General features: G+C 54.5%; 1 protein-coding gene across 1 annotated transcript in view; it reads left to right on the top strand.

The window, feature by feature from the left end:
- Positions 1–25,422, top strand: part of RAPGEF1 (Rap guanine nucleotide exchange factor 1) — a 131,020-nt gene that overhangs the window by 86,947 nt on the left and 18,651 nt on the right. The window contains exons 6-14 of the mRNA XM_040631355.1: positions 642–730; positions 1,416–1,568; positions 2,284–2,407; positions 2,855–3,038; positions 4,149–4,655; positions 9,950–10,086; positions 12,253–12,408; positions 24,573–24,665; positions 25,084–25,105. Of these exons, the coding sequence (XP_040487289.1) occupies positions 642–730; positions 1,416–1,568; positions 2,284–2,407; positions 2,855–3,038; positions 4,149–4,655; positions 9,950–10,086; positions 12,253–12,408; positions 24,573–24,665; positions 25,084–25,105 (1,465 nt within the window). The remainder of the gene's footprint in view (positions 1–641; positions 731–1,415; positions 1,569–2,283; positions 2,408–2,854; positions 3,039–4,148; positions 4,656–9,949; positions 10,087–12,252; positions 12,409–24,572; positions 24,666–25,083; positions 25,106–25,422) is intronic.

Here is a 25,422-nt window from a genome sequence, read left to right as displayed (position 1 = left end):
GGGGGGGGGGGGGATGTAGGTCCTGATCATTTTTCTTTTTTTTTTTTTCTATTAAAATATATTTTTTCGTAAGTCCTGTCTCTGCTGGGTGATGTGCCGTTAACTTTCTGTCCGTTGACAGAGACGCCAGCCAGTCATCCCTGTAGACCCGCCGCCGCCATGCCCGGCGCCGGCTCTCCACGGGAAACCCCTTCCTCACGCCAGAGGTTTGCTCGTTCGCGTAGGCAGCGTCCACACGTTACAGGATGCGATGGCTTTTCGGAACTAAAGAGGCGTTCTCCGCGCTCCCCCCAGCACGCACACACTGACTGGGAATCTGTTCCACTGGAATTTAATTTGTGTATTGAACTTAGTCATTTTGAGACCGTGGGGTTCGTCATTTCCCCTTCCAAGAGGAAGTGCCATTATGCATTTGAAACTTCTCAACATGCTATGAAGGTATTTTTGGAGGGTAGGGGACATTTTGGGAAGTCGTGCAGCTTATCTAAGTCAAATAATACTTGCATTTCTGGTGTGCGGAAAATGTGTAGGCACGAAAAGAGACGAGGCGGTGGAGGACAAACGAGTGACCTACTTGTGGTGAAAACCAAGCAGAGGAGCTTTCTTGGCGCCTCATGACTTCTCTCTTGTGTGGGGTCTAGGAGCTGGTCAGACTTACCATCGAGAAGCAGGGGCATCCGTCTCCAACCAGCCCAGTGAAACCCAGTTCCCCAGCCTGCAAACCCGACAGGTGAGTTCTGACTAAACCGCCCGGTCACTGGAGAGAGAGTGGGAGCCAAAGCAGGTAGGCTGTTGGAGGCCCGTGTCCCTTTCTCAGCGACTTCTGGGCGAGTATCCGTATTACTTCAAAGTGTATGTAGCTCACACGTTTTGAAGTGTTGCCTGATCTCAGCGCTAACAGTCAGTGTGACTCTCAGGGTACCACGTGGGCGTGCACGTGACCCACACCTGCGCTTCTCCGGGGCAACTTCCTGTCATCGTTGGAAAGAGCTTTGAAGGGTTGGGTTTAGGGGATTTGGCTTGAGAGCGTTTAGCTTTATCAAGAAAGTAAGCTGAGGGCAATGTGGACAGTTTTAAGGCCTTGCAACAAGTTCTACAAGTGCCTAGAAAAAATATAAAATGTAAATTTGGAGCATTTGGAGAGCCTTTAGGTCATGTAGTCTGAGGTTTCCTCTTGCAGACAAGGACGCTGAGATGCGGTCAGGGGGACTCGGCCGGGCTCCTGCTATGTGTTGGTGGTCAAACCAGACTCGAAACCCCATCTCTGCCGTGGAGCTCCAGGCGTAGTGTGCAGGGCTTCTGCGCCTCAGCCCGGTGCCCCCCATCGTCTCCATGCCCTAGTCCCCTTCTCCCCCTGCCAGAACCTGCGTGTTCTCTATAACCTTCCGTAATCCCAAGTTCTTTTCATCCTCCAGCCAGTCTGAGCTCCCCCTGACAGATCGAGAGATGGAGATTCTAAACAAGACAACTGGCCTGTCCCAGTCGGCCGAGCTACTCCCAGACTCTACAGATGAGGAGGTCGCACCCCCAAAGCCTCCCTTACCTGGCATTCGGGTGGTTGATAACAGGTAATTTTTATTTCCCCGGCACCCTCTTCTACTTGAGATACAATCTGAGGAGAGGATGGGTAGATGAACCAACAGGAAGATGGTGCCAGTAGGGTAAGAACTTGGACCCCAGCCCCTCGCTCTTCAGAAGCTTTGGAATCACGATCTTCCTTGGGAAGGGCGTCTGCGGAGGACGTGAGCAGGGCCCTGGTACCTTCCCTTGCCACACGCTCCAAGAACTCCCAGTGGAGGGAGCGCCTTTTAGCCTTAGTACAATTTATGATGGAAGGAAAAGAAAGGATGTTTCTGATTTTTAGTTTTTTGGCATTGGTAGGTTTTATTTTGGCAGCGGTGGAGTGGGACAGGAGTTGAAAGTGTGAAAAGTAGGTGTGAAGTGTCTGATAATAAAAGAATCCCACATTCTGGGGCGCCTGGGTGGCGCAGTCATTAAGCGTCTGCCTTCGGCTCAGGGCGTGATCCCGGCGTTGTGGGATCGAGCCTCACATCAGGCTTGTCCGCTATGAGCCTGCTTCTTCCTCTCCCACTCCCCCTGCTTGTGTTCCCTCTCTCACTGGCTGTCTCTATCTCTGTCAAATAAATAAATAAAATCTTAAAAAAAAAAAAAAAAGAGAATCCCACATTCTGTAGCCTAATATCTTTTTAAAGAAAGAGCTTTTGTTTGGGTTATTCAGTTATTCGGTTATTGGATTTGATAGGCTTTCTTTATCTATTTCAGTCCTCCACCAGCATTGCCACCGAAGAAAAGACAGTCAGCTCCATCCCCGACCCGAGTGGCTGTCGTTGCCCCCATGAGTCGAGCCACCAGTGGCTCCAGTTTGCCTGTTGGAATTAATAGGCAGGTAATGTAGCCCCGCCTGGCAAGGCAGAGGAAGACTTTGGGTTTGGAAACTTTAATCGTGAAGCTAAAAGAAACCCAGTGGTCTTCAGCCCCTGGCAATGAAAGGACTGCTCCCTCTCTCAACAGGACTACAGGACCTGGGAAAAGTTCCCACATGGGGGAGGGGGCAGGGGTGGCGAGGCTGGAGCCGAGGAGTGTCTCCTGAGGACAGCTGAGCCGGGCCCCAGGGCCTTCGCTGGCCACGCAGCCCCGGAGCTGGGCTGTGCAGCCCCGGTGCTCCAAAGGCCTCTTTCTCAGAAGTCACAGACTTGGCTTTTTATTGCTTCTATCCAGCCAGCCTCAGAGCCTGGTAGTCTCCTTCTCTAAGTAAACGTACTGCTTCCTCTCCCCTGGCTCTGCCACCGTGTCTCAGAAGTGACTTGGGCTTGTTTTTATTTTTCCACACGAGGATTTTGACGTGGACTGTTACACACAGAGGCGACTCTCAGGAGGCAGCCATTCGTACGGCGGAGAGTCGCCCCGCCTGTCCCCGTGCAGCAGCATAGGCAAGCTCAGCAAGTCAGACGAGCAGCTGTCCTCTCTGGACAGGGACAGCGGCCAGTGCTCCCGGAACACAAGCTGTGAAACACTAGGTGAGCGCTGGGCATCTTGGCCATGCCTCCTGTCTCATCATTTCTTGGTGGCTGCTTTGGGGTCACACGGGGAGGCCAGTCATCGGTCATATGGCCCTGGCCAAGTCATTCAGAGTCTGTGTCCCCGTCTGCAGAGTGAGGGTACCAATACCCACCTCTCTGAAGGGGGTGGGAAGTTTGTATGAAACAACCACGTGCATCCACGTAGGGACGCTCAGATGGTCGCTGTTGTTATGGTTCATCTGTCAGCGTGCACTTGGACTCCCTTTGCCGACATGAAGAGCCATCTGTGCTCAGAGGTGTAGATGAGGGGGAGAGCCCCTGACGACTTCTGACAAGAGGGTGACGGCAAGCGGGCAGCTCTTGCTGACCTCCTTGTCGGCGCGGGATGCATGCCATGGGGCCAGAGGAAAGTCTGAAAGGCGGCTTGGTGGGAGGTTTCAGGGACATTACGCTGTTCCTGTCCCGTGAGCTAGACATTCCACTTTGGGATTTATCTTAATCAGAGATTCACAGCAGGATTTCTATCCAAGGATGTTAATCTCAGCATCGTTGAGAGTAGCGGTAAACTGGAAACGCAGTGGTAGGAGATCACCCACTTGGTGGAGTGACATGGGACTGAAAAGTCAGTCACAGTACATCGATCAACGGACAAAATCCAAGACCACTGACAGAGTGTTTTCTTAGTTGGGTTTAAAAAAAAAAAAAATCCTAGGGGGAAAAAGACTTTTAAGAAAATACATTAAAAGGTAAACAGATTATAGTTAAATTATGAGATTTTGGATGATTTTTATTTTCTTCCTATGGTTTGTTTGGGGGTTTTTTGGCCACATCGTCTTCAGTGGTCATGCATTTTTCTTTTTTTTTTTTAATAAATTCAAAAAATACAGGAAGATACCAAGAACAGGGTAGCAAACAGCCATTTTCCCACTTGCTTTTACGTTTTCAAGCAGGGAGAAAAATGAGGAACATAAAATAAAGCATAGAGATGAGATGGGAATCGTGTTTGTGTCGCACACGAGTGAACGGGATTGGGTAAAGCAGAGAGGTGGATCGCGTCTTTCTGCAGGCCTTGTGGCTAACAGGCAGTGTTTTTCCTGTTGTGAACAGATCACTATGACCCTGACTACGAGTTCCTTCAGCAAGACCTCTCTAACGCAGACCAGATACCTCAGCAAGTGGCCTGTAACCTTAGCCCGTTGCCGGAGTCCTTGGGAGAGGCTGGGTCTCCATTTCTTGGCCATCCTTTCCAGTTGCCTCCAGCATCTGGCGGCTGTCCCCAGCCAGAGGGAACGTCGGCCCCAGGACAGCAGATGGACACGCCGCCTGCTCTCCCCGAGAAGAAGCGCAGGAGTGCGGCCTCCCAGACCACGGACAGCTCTGGCTGCAGGGTGTCCTACGAGCGGCACCCCTCCCAGTACGACAACATCTCTGAGGATGACCTGCAGAACCCAGCCTCGGTCCCGTCCGTCCCCTTCACGCCCTTTGCTGCTATTCTCCCCTTTCAGCAAGGAGGGTCCTCCGCCTCTGTCGAATTTGTGGGTGATTTCACTGTTCCTGAATCAACGGGTGACCCAGAAAAACCGCCTCCTCTACCAGAGAAGAAAAACAAACACAGTAAGCTTTTGTCGAGCTGTTGTCGGGAAGCACATTCTGTACCCTAAGATGCTGGCGGTTTTATCTAAGCCCGTGAGCGTTAGGCCAGAGTCAAACCAGTGGCCTCATAATTTCATAAAAGACGGGGCCGCGGTATGTGGACTCTTCCAGGAGGCTTGTCTGTCGGTACTGGTGATGGTTTGTAGAGCTTAATGAGCCGAGCCCTCCTTACGGCCTCTCTCAGATCTCAGGCCAGGCCTCCCCAGAGCCCAAGTGTTTAGCCCGAACACCCAGCGACAAAGAGAAATGAGTGTCACAGCCTCAGGACAGCATTACAGCAACTTCCGGGCAGAGCAGGACGGACGTTAGAATGTAACTAGACGTCACCGCGCCCACGGGGGGGTTTTCTGAGGATCCCTGAGAGTGTGCAGGGTTGCTGTTCAGAGAGGTTCCTGGTACCCCTCTGTCTTCTGTTTGCGGACATGAACTGTCACGAAATGACTTAGAACCCCAGGTTGCCTGGTTGGAGCTGCTCAGGACAGTTCTTAGACCACATATTTTTAATCTGTGATGTTATTAGTGTCCAGGGGTGGAGCTGAAATTTTAGATTTTTGTAGTTGGAATGTTTTCCAACTGTCAGTTTGACATCAAATTCCTAAGTAGAGTCCTACTAGAGCCTGCTGGGCTCCCCCACTGCTCCCCATCGCCGATCTCTCTGTGCCCTGCCCCGTCCCCCCCCGACTGGCACACTTCTGCTCCATCTTTCTTTGGCAGACTGGCCATCACCATTTGGATAGGTGTGTGGTCACCTGGGCCACACAGCCCCAGGGCTCCCTGGCCTTAGGTGAAGCGTCCAACAGAGAACTTCCACCAACTAGGAATTGACTCTCCATTCCAAACTTCCAAATGAGAGCATCTGGTCGGCCCCAGCTGGCATGGCGCCCACCCTCAAAGAAGGGAGAGTGGTTAAAAGCAGCAAGGGTGGCCCCGAGGGCAGCTGGGTGGGCCTTGTCCGCCAACTCCTTGCTGGGTGTCACCCAGCCTGTGTCCTAGCCTAGGGTGGTCTCATCCCCCAGCTGGAGGGAGAGCTGGCTCTGGAGGGCTGGTGAGGTCATTCCCATCTGTCATGCACTCGTGAGAAAGCAGGGTGCTACTAGAGGGGACCGCCAACGGCAACGCCGGGCACATTTCCCTCTGCGCCTCTCCCTCCACACTGGCAAGTGTTTAGAGAGCTGTTGGCCTTTCCCCTGCACCCACCTTACCTGGACTTGAGCAGCGTGCCGCTCTGGGCTCACACCCTTTCCTCTCCTTTCCTTTCCTTGGAATTCTCTGAACCCAGAATGCAGAGTAGGATTGCATCCACGCACACTGCAACAGATGAGTGGTGTTGCCTGGCCACGGAGCCGGGGGCCTCACCTTCTCAGCTTTTAGAGCAGGTGTGGGCCATGGCCCTTATGTGGGGCTGTAGAGAGGAGGAGGAAGGGAGGCATCCGCTGTTCCCTTTCCAACAGCCTCAAGTCTCCAGTGGCTAAAAATATTTCCTATTAATTTAGACGTCTATTTTTAGGCTTTATCTGTTCCATCAGTGTCTGTAGCACTTGTGTCTGCAAACCTTGAAAAACTACTGAGAGCCTAAGGTGTGGCATGCTCTGGGCTAAAGCTTCACATACCACCGTATTTAGTCTTCACACTCTGGTCCCCGGCAGTGGTATTAGCACAGTTTATAGAAGAAGAAGCCGGAGTGCAAAGGAACCGAGCCTTGCCAGGATCAGCTGGCAAGTGGGTGGCAGATCTGGGCTTCGGAGCAGGCCTGTGTTTTCCCAGCACACTAGGGAGGAAGGGATCCAGCCCTCCTTTGTGGAGACTGTATGGGTTTCAGTAGGGACCGCTAAGCAGCAGGGAATCTTTTTCTATGCCCTGTGAAAAGACCTCCAAACTTGAGACCTGGTCCTAGTCTCCAGTGTGCTCTTCCGTCCCCAAGAGGACCCTTGGGGAGTTCCAGTCTTTGACCTGGTAGAAAACTTGAAGAGTTGCTTTGCGAGGAAGGAGGGAGATCATCATCGTCCCTTGTATCTGGCTAATGCTGGGCAAAGCTCATACATACACGGTCCTGATAGCATAAGAGTGTCTTTGTCTTTCGGTTTGCGCTGATGTCCTGAGGGTCCTTGGCCCCTCTTGCTGAGGGCAGCCCTATGAGCCCCTTGTGCCCCGCAGGCTTCCTAATCACTGCCCACAGTCCTGGGTGCCTGCTGGAGCACCAGCGTGCCAAGATTCCCAGGGACAGTGGCTGCTCCCTTCTCTGAGCTCCTGTGCTGGGCTTCCGTTGAAACAGACCCAGTTTTCCTTATTTCTCGAAGGTCGCGAACCTCATTACTGTCTCTGTGCTTGGTGAGCAGGTCTCTGTAAGACTTCAGCATCTGGAAGGTCAGTTCTTACCGAAGCCTCCTGTTTCGGTCAGGCAAAGATGCTCGTATTCAGTCTTTTCAGGGAGCACTTGGTAGGCATTTGGGATCTCCTCTAGAGCCTCACGGTGTTGGTGCAGCATGGAAAACAGTGTCGTGGGCTCAAGGGTGGTAGGCTACACTTGCCTTCTGGCTGCAGTGCCCTCGGTGATCCTGCCTTCACCGACCCGCCTTTTATGGCCAAGCTCTGCTCAGTGCTTGCTGGAGACATTCTCATTGATTCTTTCAAATGAAGATGACTTTGAACCCCCTCCTTCAGTGAAGGGCACCAGAAAGACAGCCCTCCTAGAGAAGGCATTTCCTATCTACCTTGACCCCAGTTGAGGGTCTCCAGTTAAGCCCCCAACTTTGAGGCTAAGTGAAAATATAGAATGAAACCCTGCAGAATTGTCCGGGCCACCTTTTCTTGGTATCTAGCAGGTGCTCCTAGCACTTGCCACATGACCCAGGAGGACAGCACCCACCTCTGGATGGTGCCGTCAACCTCTGCCATCCCTGTGCCTGCCATCCATGCACCCAAGTTCCTTTGGTTCCAACCCTGGGACCCTTTTTCTTCCCAGCACCGTTGTCACCAGCTTCCTCCTAGTGCATGTGGATCAGCCCTGAAAGTAAACTGATCAGCCCTCGTTCCTAACTCACGAATCAAGGGGGCATAACAGCGTTTTCCCTGCAAACATGGGCACGTTCGTGTTTACAAGGAATTCCCTAACTCTCAGGAGCTTCCTCCACCTCTGAGAGAATGGGAAGGGCTGTACTGCATTTCAGGCCAGCCTTGACCTAGACTTTGCCGTGGGGAGTGTCAAATGCGAGTTCCAGTCCCACAGAGAGACAGGGATTGGAGAAGGCCTGCTCCCACCCAGCCTCCCAGCTTCATGAGGGTGCCAAAGGGCCGGACACAGTCAGCTGCAAGCTGTCACTTTCCCTGAACCTGTGGAGTCTCCAGAAGGGCCCAGCTCTGGAGTTGGGGCTCCATTCACTAACCCCAGAAGTTGGGAGTAAGGTGCACACTGATGTTCCCATGCAAGGGCTGAGGGCTCCGCGCCTCCCTCAGGAAAGGGTGCCTGTGAGGATGGGTCCCTGAGATGTTGCACCTCCCCGGGCGGGTCTGCGGCTGGGGTCTCTGGCCACGACGGTGCACGGCTCAGGCAGGGAGCCTGCCCCGGGGCGGCCGCGAAGCTCCAGGCAGTGCCACCCTGAGAGAGCAGCGTAGCAGGTGGTGGGGTGGCAAGGGCCGGGCTTTCGGAGCGAGGTTTAGGGAGGAGAGGGTGCACGTGTTTGAATTCAAGCATGTCTTTCCTCGCCGTCTGTCTCTCCCCCGAGGATGTTCTCTAGCCTCTCGGCTGGAACAGGAAAATGGAGCTTAGTGGCTGTTACTTCTTGTTTATCCGGTGGGTGCTTTACAAGACCCACCCAGGGCCATCGCCTGGTTCAGCAAGTCACTGGGTCGGGATAGATGACACGTGTTTCATTCACTCATTCGTTCTACAATATCTGTGGACACCTGCTATGTGTCGGGCACTGATGGTGCCGTGGCAGACATGGTCCCCGTCCCCCAGGAGCTTCGACTCTCCAGTGGCAGGCAGTAAATCCTACTGCATCTGCTTCGAGAATATATCCTGACTCAAATCACTCTCCCCACCTCCACCCACACCGCTATCTGTCCCCTGAACAACCACAGCGGCCCCGAGCTGTTTTCTGTAGACAAAGCCGCGCCAGGCAGGGCCGGAGGGGAACCCTTCGCGGGTTCCGACTGGCATGGCAGTGAGCCGGCCTCCTTGCCCCGTTCCCACAGCCTCTCATGACCTCCCAAACGATCGCCTCGCTCCTTCCAGCCTCCCCTTGCTGGCTGTGCTCTGCTCACCGGACCCTTGGCCGCCGGCCTTAGCCTTTGCCCAGCCGGTAGCCTCAGTGTGAAAGGCCTCATGTAGCTTATCCATATTCTCAGGAAGCTCCCACCACCAGCCCACTTCCCGGGGTGTCGCCAGCATTCACACCTAGTCTATTTTCTGTCTTCTGGGAGGCGGTGAGCCTCACATGGGCAGAGGACTTGCTTGCTGGCCCGTGTGTAGGCCCAGCCCCTGAGCTGGTGCCCAACACATAGGTGCCCAGTAAAATCACATCGGGGGACAATTCCACAGGTGGCTCAAGAGTGTGGGAAGGGCTAAGAGGACGCCATGGAGGGACGAGGAGGGGCTGCTGGGCGGATGGCTCGTGTGGAGCCTCTGGGGAAGCCGAGCCACAGGCAGGGGAGAGCCCGCGCGGCAGGACTGGGGGGAGCCGGGGAACAGCGTGTGCACACGTCCCTGAGTGTTCCAATCAGGGGAGGAAGACCATGCGTCTGGGGTCAGGGGAGTGGGAAGTGGTGCCTAGCTTCCGCTGCACCCACGGGTGCCAGGAAACCCCCAGGGTTTTTCAGCAGAGGGGGATGGGGCCCCCCCATATGCTTTTTAAAAAATAGACTATTTTTTAAAACAGTTAAAGATTATTTTTTAGAGTGGTTTTAGGCTCACGGCAACATTGAGTGGAAAGTACAGGGAGTTCCCGCATGTCCCGGCCTCCCCCACTGTCACCTCCCCACCAGAGTGCTGTGCGTCAGTCATCCAGCCTGTACGGGCGTGTCCCTGTTGGCCGGAGCCACAGCCTACGTAGGGCTCACCCTTGCCATGTGTCCATAGATTTTGGTCTGTGGGCAACGGTGTGGCGTCCGGCCGCGTAGCATCTGCAGGGGGGGCTTCTGTGGGTCTGGCCGGACCAGGGGAGCGGAGAGGGGCCCGCTGGGGGTGAGGGCAGCCGTGTGCCCCGCAGTCACCCCCCAGTAACGCCGGGGTCACCCCCGCCCCGTCTGTCCCACAGTGCTGGCCTACATGCAGCTGCTCGAGGACTACTCGGAGCCGCAGCCGTCCGTGTTCTACCAGACGCCGCAGAACGAGCACATCTACCAGCAGAAGAACAAGCTCCTCATGGAGGTGTACGGCTTCAACCCCACACGGGTGCTTTCACTTCCTCCTGACAAGCTCCCCCATCTCCCCGCCCTGGGGGTGGCGGCGCCTTTCTCTTCCAGAGTAGACCCGAGCAGCTGGGCCTGGCTGGTACTCAGAACGTCTGCTTTCTCTGCTGACAGTCTCTTGTATTTTTCCTCTCTTCCTTGGCTCCAATATAGACCTCCCAGAAAGGGGGGACTCAATCAAGGCACAGGGCCTGGTCTGTGTACGGCCATCTGTGGACTTGATTTACATAATGGCCCAACTACACAGAGTGACTGACACCCCACCCTGGCCAGGGATGGCCCCGTGGAAACAAGCTCTGTTGAAGCACGATGGCCTTACACAGAGCCGTTCTGTGTTCCCGGCGTGGCACCCTACCTCCTCTGAGAACACCCCTGTGTGAGGGTTCCCTGTAGGTGACGAAGCCCAAGTCAGCACAAAAGGCAGGCTGTCCTGCGTGGGACCCGCGGGTGGGCAGATCGGGTGTGCCTGCTGCACACCCCTGAGCCCTGCTCCTGCGGCTCCCAGTTTATCGACCAAGTAGACCGTGGTCAGGTGGTAGAGTCCAAGCATCTCACCCGGCCGTGCTTTCCGGGAAGAGTGCACCTCAGAAGGGGATTCTTGACCTGTTCAGAGCTGCATGCGCTGTTTTGCTCATAGGCTGGCCAGTCTGGTAGTGTTTTCACCGCAGAGGGGCCCGGCCATCTTTCATCCTTTGTGAGAGGACGCAAAGGTGCTACCCTGCCTTTTCTGCGAGGCAGCTGCCGACTGGACAGTCAAGAGCCCGGGTTACTCCTCAAGCCCCTGCCCTGCCCCAGGGGCCCCTGAGCCTTCCTGCATTCGGGGAGCTCAGAGGCTGAGCAGGCAGAGTCCGATGTGGTCGGCCCTGGAAGCCAGGACTAGCTATGTCTCACGACTGGCACTCAGCCTCAGTTCTTCACCCACCCAGCCCACCCCACGGACACCTGAGTATGCCCCAGGATGAATCTAAACGGCTCTGAAAATGTTTCAGAAAGGGATCTTTACCATGGAAATAGAAATGCCTGCCCCAGGGACCCCTGACCTAAAATGTTTGGTGGAACAGCTGAGCTGGATTTCGTTGAGATTTGAAACAGTCTCAGCCCCTCCCACCAGTGTCCATAGGCGCCTGTCGGTCATCCTCGGGCATCTTCCCTCCACCAAGGAGCCCACAGGCTTCACACAGGTCCCTAGGGAGCACTCTTGGAATCAGAGCCTGTGTGGGAGAGCCCACCGAGCACGCCCCGTGCTGGCAGGGCAGTCGTGAGGGGCCCAGGATGGGACAGACACCTGCTGAGCGCCCCCCTATGTCAGCACTGCGGCTTTGGTCTGGTTTCACATGATCGTCCCCACAGCTTCTGTCACCCCCATGTTAAGTCAGCTGAGGCTGAGAAAGCCAGAGAGACTTCACTGGAGCCCACCCACCACTAGAAGTAAAATGGGGGGGACCAAGCCCACCTGTGGCTGAAGCCCGGCGCAGCTCGAGGCGTACCCTGTGCCTGCTGCGTGGCTGCCCTCTCCCAGATGCAGATGCAGATGCAGAAAGACTTCTCTCTATTTTACCAGCAAAAATCGTGGTCATAATTGTGCCTGTTGGCCCCTGTACAGCGCGGCAGGCGGGGCTCTGAGTGCTTTACACGCATACGGTCCTAGCCGGTTGTCCCCATTTTACAGATGAAGAACCTGAGGCACAGAGAGCTTTAAATAATGCCCAAGGCCAAAGAGGTCCCAAGCGGTGAGGCCCAGGTTCAAAGCCAGGCGGCCTGGCTCCAGGGGCGCGCTCTGCGGGAGCACGGACAACTGCAGGGTCTGCTCCCCAGAGGAGGAACTTGAGGCCCTAGTCAGTGCAAGAGCAGGGCTCCAAGCCAGGCCCGTGGGGCTCTGTCCACCTTGCCGCCACTTCCAACGGGTACAACTTGTATGAAAGTTAGCCTTTTAAATCCCTCACATGGAGGTGAAGGAGGGCGCCCTCTCGTCCAGGTAGACTCTGGCAGGCATCTTTGAGTCCTCGGCCGAGCCAAGAAGCCATCCCTCTCCAGCATGTCCAAGCAGAATTAGGTAGCAGCCAGTGGAGCCTTCATGTGAACCTGCCTGACTGTTCTCTGCTTTTCTCCCTCCTTCCCTGTCCTCTCTCTCGTCCCTTCTGTCCAGCAGGCCTCCTATGCTGCTTCTTCCTTCTCCTCTGTCTCCTACTGTGTCCAGCAAACTAAAGTGGCCTTCACCCCCGAGGACAGCAGTGCCACTCAGGGCATCAGTGTGTCCGTCTCTAACTCCTTTCTCAGCCGGCACGGCAACTTGCCTGTGCCCTCGGTGAGTCGCTCCCTGCTGCTCTTTGCTTGGAAACGTGAGTGTGAACTTTCGTTTGTCGCCTGTGCTTCCTGACCTGTGTGCCGCTGCCCAGCCCTGACTCTGTCCTCTTGCAGACCCTGCACTAGACGGGAAGGGGCATGCGTGCTTGGTTTTCTGTGGCCTGAGGACTGTGTGAAGTGTTGGGGGAGGGGGGAGGAATGTTAGCAGCCACGCTCTCGGCATTACCACTCAGACGTAAATTACTGGCAGAAATGTTTTGGCCCTTTTACTCTGGTCTCCCGTTGGGCCGTGGGTCAGCCCTGTAAGTGTCCTGTATTTAAAAGAAGTATTCTGCCGGAAGGAAGCAAGGCCAGGAAGAACGGGCTTTACCAGGGCTTGGCCTCGCCGGTTAACTTCTGCTGTGTAGCAGACCAGTCCAAAACTCAGTAACCGTCGGTCATTGCTCGGGACACAGGGTGGTACGGTGACTGCCCGTATGATTTTGGCCGGCCTCACCAGCATCTCTGGAACCTCCGCTGGGACAGCGGGCCGATGTGGCTGCCTGTGCTCCCCCTGGTCCTCCAGCCCCCGTGAGGCCAGCCCGGGCTTGCTCCTGGGGCAGCTGGCAGGGTGCCCGAGGAACTGATGGGAGCATGCAGGGTATCTTCAGGCCTAGGCTCAGAACTGGCTCACTGTCTGTCACTTCCTGGCATTCTCTCGGTTCAATCACAAGGCCAGTCGGATTCCAGGAGTAGGAGCCGGACTCCACCTCTTGCCGGGGGCTGCTGCCAGATCACCTTGCAGAGGGACATGGCTGCAGGAGGGGAGTGGGTGCAGCCATTTCTGTAAATAGTTTACTTCTGAAACTTAGGGGACACTAACACTTTGGGAGGCACAGTACTGTTCTGTTGTCCTTTGCTGAAGTCTGCATCTGTCCGGGAACCTAAACGGCTACCATCCTTCCTTTAATCTGTTACGATGAGACTGACAGCAGGGATAGAGCTTGGATGGGGCCATGTTTGGGTTCTACTTAAAATCAGTTTTGCCTTTGGGTAGTTTATTTATCCCTCCTGGCCTCTGTTTCTTTACTTCGAGATTACACTTGTCTCTTATTTTGTGATTGTGGGGATTGAGTAAAATCATACAGGAAAGTTGATTATTATAGCTCTTGCTCTCAGCGTTCTGGGTCCTAGTCTCAGCTCCATCCTCATTCTGCACGTGACAGCTTGGACAAATGGCTTCACCTACCTGGACTTCCTTTTCCCTCTCTGACCTGGTGACTGGTTGACCTGGTGACTCTCAGAGACCTAGCCAAGCTCAGGCTGCCAGGGTGGTCTTGTCTGGTTTCCGTCTTTGGGAACCACCCATCCGGGGCCCAGATTAGGACGGCCCTGCCTGCCGTGAGGAATGCACTGTTCCTTTGGGTGCTAGGGCCTAACTTTTTAGAACCCTCGGCAACCCTACGCTTGCTGTAGAAAGGCCAAGCACCCCTCCCTCCCCACTCACAGCCCTGCGCTGGCACACAGACACCCTCTGTTTCCTCAGCAAGCACTTCTGGCAAGCTCCTTTCACAAATCCTGCAAAACTTGGCCTTTACACAATCTAGCTCTTGACTGTTTTTTCCACTCTATGAACAGAAAGTAAGTGTGAGTTATCCTAAGAAAGTGTCTACAATGTCCCTTTTGAACAGTTCGGGGTTGGAGGGCTGTCAGTGAACAGAACTGTTTGCTACAGAGTTGATGGAAGTTTGAGGGCATTTCAGTGAAGTTTGGGGTGAATATGTCATGGTTTTTATCCCTTGGGATGCAGGGGAGTCTCAAGGCACCTCCAGACCATCTCCGCAGCGCAGCCCAAGGGAGTGAGCTGCTGAAGGATCTTTATTTCTTCAAAGGAAAGGCCCCCAGCCTCCGGAGCTGTCAGTAATGTCCTGAATGTTCGGAACATTTGACATCTGATGTGCTGAAACCCCAGAGAAGTGGTTTAGTGCAATGCCAACATATTCTTCGTGTGCTCTCTGCTTGCATTCTGAGATGAGCCCCAGATGGAGGGCTTTGGATTGCTCTCAGAGCAGCCCTTTATTCCTGAATCTCATCATTCTGTCGTTCCTGGGCCTGTGTCATCCTTCCAATGTGGGATTCTGAAGGGGTGCCCCTTAGGAATACAGCAGTTGTCAAGTCTGAAGACACCTCACCCTCTCAGCCACCTGTTACTTCTGCTGGGCAAGATTCTAAACATTAAAAACCTCTTGGGGCACCTGGTGGCTCACTCGGTTAAGTGTCTGACCCTTGATTTCAGTTTAGGTCATGATCTCAGGGTCGTGAGCCCAAGCCTCGAGTCGGGGTCTATGCTGGGCGTGGGGCCTGCTTAAGATTCTCTCTCTCCCTTTGCCCCCCCACTCATGCGCGCAGTCACACATGCGTGCACACGCATTCTCTCTTTCTCTCTCTCTTTCTCTCTCTCAAAAAAGGAAAAACGAAAAGCTCTCGAATTAGAGCAGGAGAGCTGAATTGACTGAGCTTAATTGAAGCATCTTGTTCCGTCTTCCCAGTGTTGCAGGTTGAGTTTAATACAGCAGGCACGGGGACTCTCCTTGCACAGGTCATGCAGCAGGAAGGGTCCTGAGGCAGGGTGTGAGTAAGGCCAGAAGAGTCACGAGCCGTCGGTGGGAACCCCCTGGGCTTTGGGGCCGGGACAAGGCCAGGCAGAGCTTCATGGGGTGGGGGGGTGGCATTTGAGCTGTGGCCTGAAGGACAGTTAGGATTTCAGGGAGATAAGGGGTAAAAGTCAGGGAGAACGAGTCTAAGATGTTCCACACAAAAGGATCTACCTGGAGGATGGGGGCCAGAAAGCCTAATGTGCATTCTGGAAGGTGGCCTCAGGGATCAAGGTTATGGGGGAGCTGGCTGAAGGGCGGTGCCCGTAGTCAGCCTTCCGTGTGTCCTCAGGGTCAGCACACCTTAACTGAAAGACTGCTTCCCCAGCTGCTCCCTCCTGAGCATGACCCTTGGGGGTCAGGCCAGGCGGTGCCCACCCTCCCGCCATCTTCCACCGCATCTGCTCGGCTGTCTCGCCGCACAGAAGTGTTCGCTTGCAGTGCACGGGCTTCCTGTCCTGCCCAGCTCGTGCTGCACCCTAGGAACCTGGAGCGTCTACGCGGACAGGCATCCGGACCTGACGTGTGGTCTCTGGGTTGTTGCGCCCAGTTCAGTGGAGGAAGATATTTAGGGAAATGAGGACTGAGTGAGAGGCAGGAAAGATGTGGAGAACCATGGGCAGCCTCCCCGAGGCCCAGGGAGGCCGAGCCCCCTGTTCCTGGTCTGATCCCACTGGGTCTTGGCAATGTGCCTGCCCCATGGGGGTGCTGGAAGGTGTTTCAGTGATGAGCCTTCCTACAGATGGCTCTCTGACATGATGCTGGGGGGCTGCCTGCCATGTTCGCACTGCAGCCCCGCCATGTTGGCTGCCTGCCTTCCGCCTCCACTCCAGCTCTGGTCCCTCTGGCATCAGCTCTTCCCCTCCTCACTGAATTCCATGTGCTGTCTCCTTTTCCTGGCCCTTCTCTGGCTTGCCTTGGCTCTGGTTCTGAACCCTGGTCTTCTGAATCTAAAAAGAATCTTAAAAGGTGGATGGGATCTACGTTCACCTTACCCTTGACCAAGGTAGTGAAAATCTCTCATGGGGCACCTGTGGCTCAGTCGGTGAAGTGTCTGCCTTCGGCTCAGGTCATGATCTCCAGGTCCTGGGATCGAGCCCTGAGCAGGCTCCCTGCTCTACAGGGAGTCTGTGTCTCACTCTCTCCCCTGCTGCCCCTCCCCACTGCTCATTCTGTCTCCCTCTCTGTCTCCCAAATCTTTTTTTTTTTTTTAATTTAAAAAAAAAGAAAATAAAATCTCTCAGTAACGTTAGGGTTACCAGTGCTCTTCAGGTATTGAAATATTGATGTCAGAGAAATCACCTTCGTCCGCCCCCAGACCGTCTTCTGGTGCGTCCTTTCTTGGCTGACTGCAAGGTGCAGCTTTATACCGTCCCCAGGAGGTCTGTTCGGATGCTAGGAATCTGTGGAGATAGTTCTTCAGCATCTTGGCTTCCAGAATGATTCCGAATAAGTAAAACTGTCCGAAGACTCGGGTTTTGTGAAGTTGAGAAGTATCCATAGTGCCTGTCATTCGTTTAAAAACAGCGCTCCTCAGGGTCCAGAAGTCGAGTCTGTATCATCTTGAGGACTGCAGTTACGGAGGCCGGGGGAGGGGCGGTGGAGCCGCCGGCGGCCGGTTCTGGCAGATGGTGACCCTCTAAGTGTGGAACCCGGGTTTTCGGACCTCAGCACACATGCTGTCACCGGAGGGCCTGCTTCGCACACTCTGTCTCTGCCGTGCCGTCATGGTGCAGCAGCGAGGGCCCACTCGCTGAAACACGTGGCGGCTCCTGAAGTCCCCCGAGTGCATCTGTCCCTCACCTTTACTGCCCTGAGCAGTAACCAGCGGCTGCCACGGAGACCGTGGGCTGAAAGGCTGGTCTAATGAAAGAGTGAAGGAGAGACAGTGGAGCAGGGTAAGGGGAAGAGAATCATCAGGAGAGAGGCAGACAGAGTCTACGGGCTCGGCTTGCTTGCCACAACACAGTGTGTGTCTTCTGCTGGAAAAAATAAGCCCCTGCCTTCCTCGCCTCTGTCCCTTGCTTCTTCCTGAGGTCACCTTATCTCTATGGCTTCCTGCCCTGCTTCGAGCTCACTCACTCTGAGAGCTGAGAGTGGGGGAGTGTCCGAGGACAGCACTTGCAGCCCGGGGTTGGGGAGTATTTCTCCAGGCTCCATCTCCTGGGGGGGCTTTGTTCCATCGGCCTGCCAGAAGTGCCAGGGGTTTCCTTCAGAGCGGCCCGGCACTGTCGGCCCAGGGAGCATGAAGGCCGTGCTGCGTGCAAGGCTCGGGAGCTGGTGGGTGTTTCAGAGACTCTCGTACTCTACCCTGTTCTTGGGGCTTTACCACAGAGCAGAGTCTGCAGCCATAAATGCCAGCATCTCGCTAGACTCTGGGCTTCCTGGGACAGGGAATTAGATCCCGCACACCTAATGGGGCAGGAGCAGCCAAACCCTTCTGCTCCCATCCTTGTTCTTTTTTTTTTTTTTTTTAAGATTGATTTATTTAGAGAGCAGGCGTGCAAACAGGGGGGAGGGGAGAGAGAGAGAGAGAATCTCAAGCAGACCCCCTCCCAGCAGAGAGCCCTAAGCAGGGCTCGATCCCACAACCCTTCGATCATGACCTGAGCCAAAATCAAGAGTTGGATGCTTAACTGACTGAGGCAGCCAGGCGCCCTGCATCCTTGTTATTTCTGTGAATGTTTCCACTATCCACTGAGTTGCCCAAGCAAGGAAATGAGGTATTGTCTTCCCTCCCCGTCACCCCCACCGCCACATACACAGCACCTATACATGTGACATGCACACCCACTCACCAAGCCCTGCTGCACTTCCTAGCATATGCCCTGAGCTGGTCTTCTTCTCCAGCCTTGTCACTGCTCCCTGGCCTGGCCTCTGTGGGCTCCCTACTGGCCTTCCTGCCGCCACGTCCCCTTCTCAGCACTAGTCAGACTCCAGTGTCTCCTCAACACTGCAGAGCCTTCTGCGGCCTCGCCAGCTACCTGTCTCCATGCCTAGGTCCTCCGTACCCCCCAGTTTCTCCTGGCACCGACTCCTTGGCACCCCCACACAGCTTCTATCTTGCTTCCTGATACCCCCGGCCCCTTCCCCACCATGCTGTTCCTTGCTTGCTGTGTGCACCTGAGCACGCCATCCCCAGAGCAGCAGACCCCCATTTCCTCTTCAGCGACGGGAGCCTGGAATTGTCCTGAGGAGTAAAGGCAAGGCACATGTAGAGCACGTAACAGTGTTAGGCGCACAACGGTGTTTAGTAAGAAGGGAGGCATTATAATATTTACTAGCACGCTGGGAAAGTGTTTCTTTGGTAACGCTCCAGTTCTTTTTTCTCAAGGTCCTGAATCCTCTGAGGATAAGGACTGGGTTTATAATGTGCCTGCGGCCTCAGTACATAGCTCGGGGCCGAGCCAGCAAGTGGCAGGTGCTCCGTGACGCCAAACCGACTGGGAGGATCTTAATTCACCCAGAAGCAGTGAGCAGTGACCAAGGAGGCATCTAGCTGTCTTCCTCTGCCCTCCCTCACATCCCCACATTTCATTACGACAACGGGATGCTGACTCATCCACTTCCATGCATCACGCACACTCGCCCCAGACTGTGGCCGAAAACCCAATTTCTTTCTCACTTTCCTTCTCCACTAACCCATAAGGCCCTGGCTGCTGGCTGTCGGGCCCAAGACCAGAGCTTGGGGACCCTTGGCCTTGGAGACTCGCGGAAGCAACCGCTGTGACTCAGCCATTTCTGCCCCTCATGTTGAAGACTTCTTGCTGCTTTTTTGTTGGTGCTCATGGCATTTGGGATGGTCATTGCTCTTGGACCAGCTTCAGACCCAGGAAATAGCTGTAGCCCCTTGTGCAGGCATGCTTCTGTCTCCATCCATCACAGTCCGGCTGATCTGGCACTAAAAGAACCCCCTTGGTCCTTGTGAAGGTCCTGGGGTGTCATGAACCCTAAGGGTGCTGTCTGCACACACAAACTGTCGTCTATACCTTCGCATTTCAGGCTGCTTGTCACTGCTCTGTGATGGAGGGCTTATTCCGCTCTAGAGATGAGGAAACCGCAGTAGAGAAGCTGGACCATTTCATTTATACAGAGTCTCAGTTAGAGCTGAGGTTAAGAATCCAGATCTCCGCTATGAAGAATAGTGTTCGCTTGACATTTATAAACTGCTTGATTGCCAGTAAATGATGGAGACCTGCCAAGGCTGTGTAAAAAGAAAAGCCCATATGTAGGCTGGACACCAAGAAGAGGGTTTTTGTCTTTTGTGTTCTGACACATTACAGAGCGCGGCTACAGGTTCTGAATAGAATTCTAAGACTAAGTGTAAATTAGAGTCCCTGGCATGCTGTTGAAACCCAGACTGAGTAAAAATAGTTCAGTCAAATTTCTAGAACTGAATTCAAATCATTTTTTAATCTGTACTAAATCTTTCTATAAAGAGCCAATGCTCTCAAGGTCAATATTTAGTGAATATACAGAGGATCCTAAAATGTGTTGGAAGTTTTTGCAAGAATATTATTAGCCATGAAACCATTTAGCCAAAATCTGGTGTTTTCAAGGAGGATCTTGTGATTCGGGTTGCAAAAATACGTCACGTGAGAAAAAAATGCAATACATTTCCACTGTCACCCATCCTACTACCTAAAATTCTCCCAAGCAAAACATTTTTGGGTTTTTTTTTTTTTTTACATCCTTTGTTGTAAAATACTAATTAGAATGTTGAAATGGTTTTTAAAAATAGATTCCACCAAGAAGTTTATTCAAAAAGAGGGAAGATATTTTTGGATCCACGGTGATGCTGATATTGCCTCTCTTTGATGAGTACTGTCCCATCACTCCTACAACAGGGCTGACAAAAGTGGCTCCCCTGCCAGGAGCAGAGAGAGGTCTCAGGGGCAGGTCCTGCTTGGCTTTGGAAACCTACCCTTTGACCTTATGTCAAACCTAGTTGTTATAAATTAACACAAAGGCATCAAAGAAGGAAGTTGCTTCTGGGGTGAGGGAGCCGGGAAGAAAGGCTTTGGTAAAGAAGTAGCTGACTGGGACCAGGAAGGGGAGAGGAGACACGGCTAGCCGACTTCCTCTCAGTGTGTCACACGGAGTGATGAGGACTGTTACCAAGGGTCCTTCCTGGTGACTTTCCATCTGTCGAGAGCCAAAGCAGGCGTGCTTCTCTGCAGGAGGCCCAGCCCCCGGGAGACGGCGGAGGTGTTGTGCAGTGGCTGCGAGCTTGACTTCCCTCCAAGACAAATCACTTAGTCCCGCGTTGTGTTGACACTCGCAGTCTCTGGTTTAAGGGAAGTGTAAGCCCAGGACCAGTGCTGAGCTGTGGTTCCCAGTGATTCTCTGTACGGGAAGGAAGCCCAAACCACACTCCGAGCAGCAGCTGCCCTTGGGTGTGTTTTCTCACAAACGATGGAGACGAATGTAAGCCTGAAAACCAGCCGTCCAATAGCTTATCTGTGTTGGTAAGCAGCCTCCAGAAACACTGAAGCCATAAGCCTTGCTTGAGCCAAGAATATGCAGTAATGACCAATCTCTGGCAACTTCTGTGCTTCCCAGACACTTTACGACAGTAAGTCCATTCACTCAAATGTTTGCATCGCCCTGTAATTGGGAGGGTTGAAAGTTCCTCAAAGCTCAGAGCTCCAGTCACTGCAACTGCAGAGCCGGCAGGGTCATTGGCCTGTGGCTCTGGCCCGCGGCTGCTGGCACGCTCTCTGCTCCCTTTGGCACCCCCGTTCTTCCTGACAGTCACAGGAATTAAATGGAACGTCTGTTATAGGGAGGAATCGGAATCTTGCATTTAAAGGTCTCTTTTCCTGCTTTCTTGCCAGCACAGGGCTCACCCCTAGTCAATTTTCATGCCAAGATGATAATGGAGATAAAGTGTCCCTGAAAACTAACGCCTGGCCAGCTTTGGGTGGCTTTGCGTTCCAGCGTGTGCACCGCCACACATCGCCATACAGGGTCACCAGCCATTGTGTTTCCACCCAGAAGACTCACGGTGGCTCATTCACGTGCGTTTTCAAAAGTGAGGTTGCCAGTCCCTGCATCTCTCTCGAGGGCAGTTGTTGGCTCTGCATCCCCGGCTTGTATGTCAAGCCTCAGCTCCCTGCCTGTTGCTTGCTGGTCACCACGAAACACTGAGGCAAGGAGATCGCCCAGCCCGGTAGTAGGTGTACCCACAGAGCTGCAGAATTACATGGTTGGGGCCTGTCACCTGCCCAGAATGTTCGGTGAGCGGGATATCCCCCACACCTCTCTTAGGAGCTTAGTGTAGATGAGATGAGGTGATTGGTGCAAACCCTTAGCACCTATCTGACCAGCAGGCATCGTCCTCACCAGATGGTCCTTGCTGGCACTTTGACTGATGGTGTGATCAAGGCTGATGTTGGGGGCCAGGCAGCCCCTCCTGACTGCTTTCTTTCCCGGGAACTTGCTCTGGTGCTCCTAGATCTTCCGCAGAAATCTGCAGTCTCCAGACAGGCAGCCCCCCTCTTAGTATAAAATCCTTAGCCCAAACAGTCTTACTCTGGCTATAAATAAAAATTCCTGCTACAGAGCGCAGCAGCTCTCTGTCAGAAGCAAAGCCAGGCACCAGCCAGGTCCTAGAATAAACTCCAGGCAGTGATGAGTGATTTCTGCTCCGTGGCCAGCCTGCCTTCCTCCCTGCCGCGATGAAGAAGTGTGGTCTTATGGGCCAGGAAGTACTTATGGGGGAGTCTGCAGAGACCGACCTTGTCAACAGCGGTGTGACGATGAGCCCCAACGTGGCCCTCCCCTCTGTAGTTGCAGGAGGGGCACTGAGGGTGCTTTGTGGTGCTTAGAGAGCGGGGTCTTGCATCTCCCCATCCCCTTGAAGGTATTTTTCAAGCTTGGCTCCTGTCCCAGCAGGACTGCATAGCTGGAATACCAGAGCTGCACATAGGCTGGAGCTGAGGGGGAGGGAAGGGCAGGCCGGCTGGGAGCTTTGTCCTAGAGATGGGAGCCTCCTTGCTTTCTCCTTGGTGGCTGCCCCTCCCCTGCAGCCCACACCCTTGGGGCGTCCATCCTTGGGGCGTCTGGAGCCTCTTCCCGCCTCCCCGTCCCGGTCTCCCACTGCAGTGGGGGAAGCTTGTCGGTTACCCTTCCACGCTCAGAACCGAGACGCAGCTGCGAGTCAGGTGGTGTTCTGGGTGCTTCACTTATAATATTAGAGGCAATTCGTACGTGTTCCTTTGTGCAGTAAATATGTAGTAGACCCCGTGAAACAGCGCAGCTCTGTTGTGTGGGGTGGTTCTGGGACTTCGGAAGGCGAGGGAGGGGAGTGGACGCAGTGCCGCGTGCCAGCACTGCACTCGGGACTGCAGAGCATCATCTCCGTAAACCCCACACAGACCCTCTGGGAGTAGTGGTCCGGGCAAGAACTTTGGATACAGGGACCCTTCCACCTGCCCCTCTCCCATTACCCTGTGACAGCATCAGATTGTCAGGCCATTTGTGGGACATGGTGACATCGTCAGGTTCAGAGCCTGGTGGCCCCTGGTCCCAGAGCTCCTCTGTCCCTCCTCCCACAGCAGAGCTCAGGCCTGAACAGTGCTCGTTGACTCTGAGAAGCTGCGGGCATGCACTGTCACCCCTCAGCCTGGCTGCAGACTTCTCTCTCAATGAGAATTTGGGAGCGTGTAGCCTTGCAGCTCTAGGGTGGTCTCAGAAGCATTGCAAGATCCCTTCATTTGTTTAAAAAAAAAAGAAAGAAAGAAAAGAAAAGATTGTATAGGAAGGGACATGAACTCAGAAATTTTTAGCATTTTGATAGCACGGTCCTTCTGACCATTTTTAAGGCTAGCCCTTCCCTTTCAAAAGCATTTCAGGTAGATTATGGTATTTGAAAGGCTGCAGTGTTTGACTTTCAAGGGACAAAACCAAAAAGATTCATGCAAAAGATTCAAAATGAGTAAATCGGACCCAGGTGTCTGAGCGCACATACTGAATTTAGCCACGAAGTTCCTGCAGGGACAAATGCATGGGTTGGGTTTGGCGGGTTTAGTTCTCTGACAGAGAGTGGGGCCACTTGTACAGCATGTGGGGTTGGCTCTTCTTTGGGGGCACCCGTGTCCCACTGTTCAGACACGGAAGATGGCGCTGGCCGGTCCTCAGGCCCTTCTCAAGGGAGAATGTGCCCGGGTTGGGGAACCTCAGCCAGAGGCATGCGGGGGTTGGTTTGGCCTGATCGGTGGTCCTCATCGGATGTACTGTGAACAGCCCGCCACAGCTCAGCCGAGTTAATCTAATGACTTTTTCTTTTGTCTGTTTTCTTCCCATCTTCCCGTTTTTGTGTCTGTCTTCCGCTGATTCTGTAGTATAAATCTGTGTTTAGGTCCTACTCCCAGGATTTCGTGCCTCACAACCAAGCTTCCGTTCAACCTTTCCTTCCGTCTACCTCCTCTTCCTCTCCACATTTCCCACCCGTCCACCAGTCTCAGAGCTCTGACTTAGCGGTGCCAACCGTAGCCAGTCTGCCTCCCAGCACCGTGGACGGGCCTCTCTCATCTTCTCAGGAGAGCAACTTTCATGGGAACACTGTCTGCCTTCCTTCCGAAACCTCTTTCACTGACTCGCCCCAGACGCCTTCGGTGAGAACTCAGCGCACACCCCCCTCCACGTGGGGCTGCCCGTTTTGAGAAAGTGGTGTGGCTGGTCCTGAGTCTGCCGCCACCACCCGTCACCAACAGCCAGGCCTGTTGCCGGCGCGCGCCCGGTAGCAGCGGCGCTGGATCCGGGTCCCTGGAAGGTCACAGAGTGCAATAGTAGCCTATCTGTTTCCAGAACAGAAATGGGAACCTGCCATACAAAGTTCCCGTCAGGTGGGGAATCTGATTTTCCAGAAACGGATTAGTGACCATTTAGAGACAGTCCTCATAAGCACGAGACAGAAAATGCTCCTGGTTTTCTGTGGGGTTGTGTGTTGTTCGAGAAAGCTACCGACACGCTCGGAAGGCAGATGCAGACAGAAGTCAGAGGTAGTTGCCTCCGTAGTTGTTTGCGGTGCTGATGGAGGGGCTGCCTGTGCCATTACGTTCACTGAGTTCTTCATCGGGGCACGGGGCTGCCACCTTGCAGGGCGCGAGGGACGCGGGCCAGCAGGCGGGGCGGAGTGAGCGCAGGCCGGCGGGAGCGGCGCAGCCGCGTGTGGACCTGTCCGGTGTTGCCTCTCCCTCCGCGGCCCGCCGCTCCCGCCGTGCTGGGAACCCCGCGGGGAGGAGTGTGCCTCCTCCAGGGCCCTTTGAGTGGCCCCCCGTCTCTCGGAGAAGATCCAGCAGGACACTTGCGTCCCCTGTAGCACAGAGGCAAGAGGTGGCAAAAGCGCCACGTTCTCTGGCCTGGGAGAAGCTTCACAAGGAGCAGCGAGGGCTGCGGTTGCCGTCTTTCCCCCTCACGAGAGGAGTGGCCTGGTCAGGGCCAGCCCATTAGGCCGCTGTCTCTGAGCCGTGCCGGCTGGCCAGGGGGCCTGTCACATGTGCATTTCCTCTCATCCTGTCTCCCCCAGAGTGAAAACACCAGTGAGGAGGCTGGTGAGGGTGAATACGTCAGTCTGTACTCCTCTGGCCAGAGCAGCGAGGAGCTGGCTCACTCTCGAGGAGTAAGTAACCTCAGGGCTGCCTCGTGCATGCGGCCCGGCCTGGCAGGGTTGGGCCATGCTTCTGCCTGGCTGAGCCTCCCGGGCACTCGCCGGCTGGGGCCCTGCGGCCTTGCCGAGAGCCAGCATGGCTCCGTGGAGAGAGGACGTGGCTCCTGGAGGAGTCCTCCCTCTGCTCTCAGTGCGTGTGGCATTCCTCAGGCCAGGCCGGAGGAGTCTTCTGGAAATCTGCGGAGGCAGCATGGTGTTGGCCTGGCCACATATCGGCTGCTCTCCAGGATTTCTTTCTATCCCGTCTTCCAGTGTTGAGATCCATCCTCTGTCCCCTACCGAGAGGGCAGGAGTCTGCTCTCCTACACCACCGAGCCTCCTGAGCTTTGGCCCCCTCAGCCTCCCCCAGGCCGCTCCTTCACCCCCACAGGAACAGCTTCTGAGGAAGCGGGGTGGGTGGCAGGGAGCCCCTGCTGTGTTAATGCACCTCTCTCCTGAGAGCCTAGAGAAATACCTGGGGTGGCCACCCTCGCTCGACTTCTGTCCCAGCTCGGTACAGCCGTTCTGCTGAGCGGTCAGCTTTCTGGGTTTTGCTGCAGCAAAACGTGAGCAAGTTCAGAAGCTTCAAAAATAATGAGTCCCTTGAGAGGGCTGGAGTCCTCCCTGGTGATGAGCTCACAGGGCCCAGCCCATTAAAAATGTGGTCACTCCTGGTAAGACAGCCCCCACCAAGGGCATCCCCACGGGATCTTCGATGTTCACACAAGGC

This window comes from Ursus maritimus, unplaced genomic scaffold (genome assembly GCF_017311325.1).
Source record: "Ursus maritimus isolate PB19 unplaced genomic scaffold, ASM1731132v1 scaffold_17, whole genome shotgun sequence".
In the NCBI taxonomy this organism is placed as follows: domain Eukaryota; kingdom Metazoa; phylum Chordata; class Mammalia; order Carnivora; family Ursidae; genus Ursus; species Ursus maritimus.
This window is presented reverse-complemented; position numbering and strand designations above follow the sequence as displayed.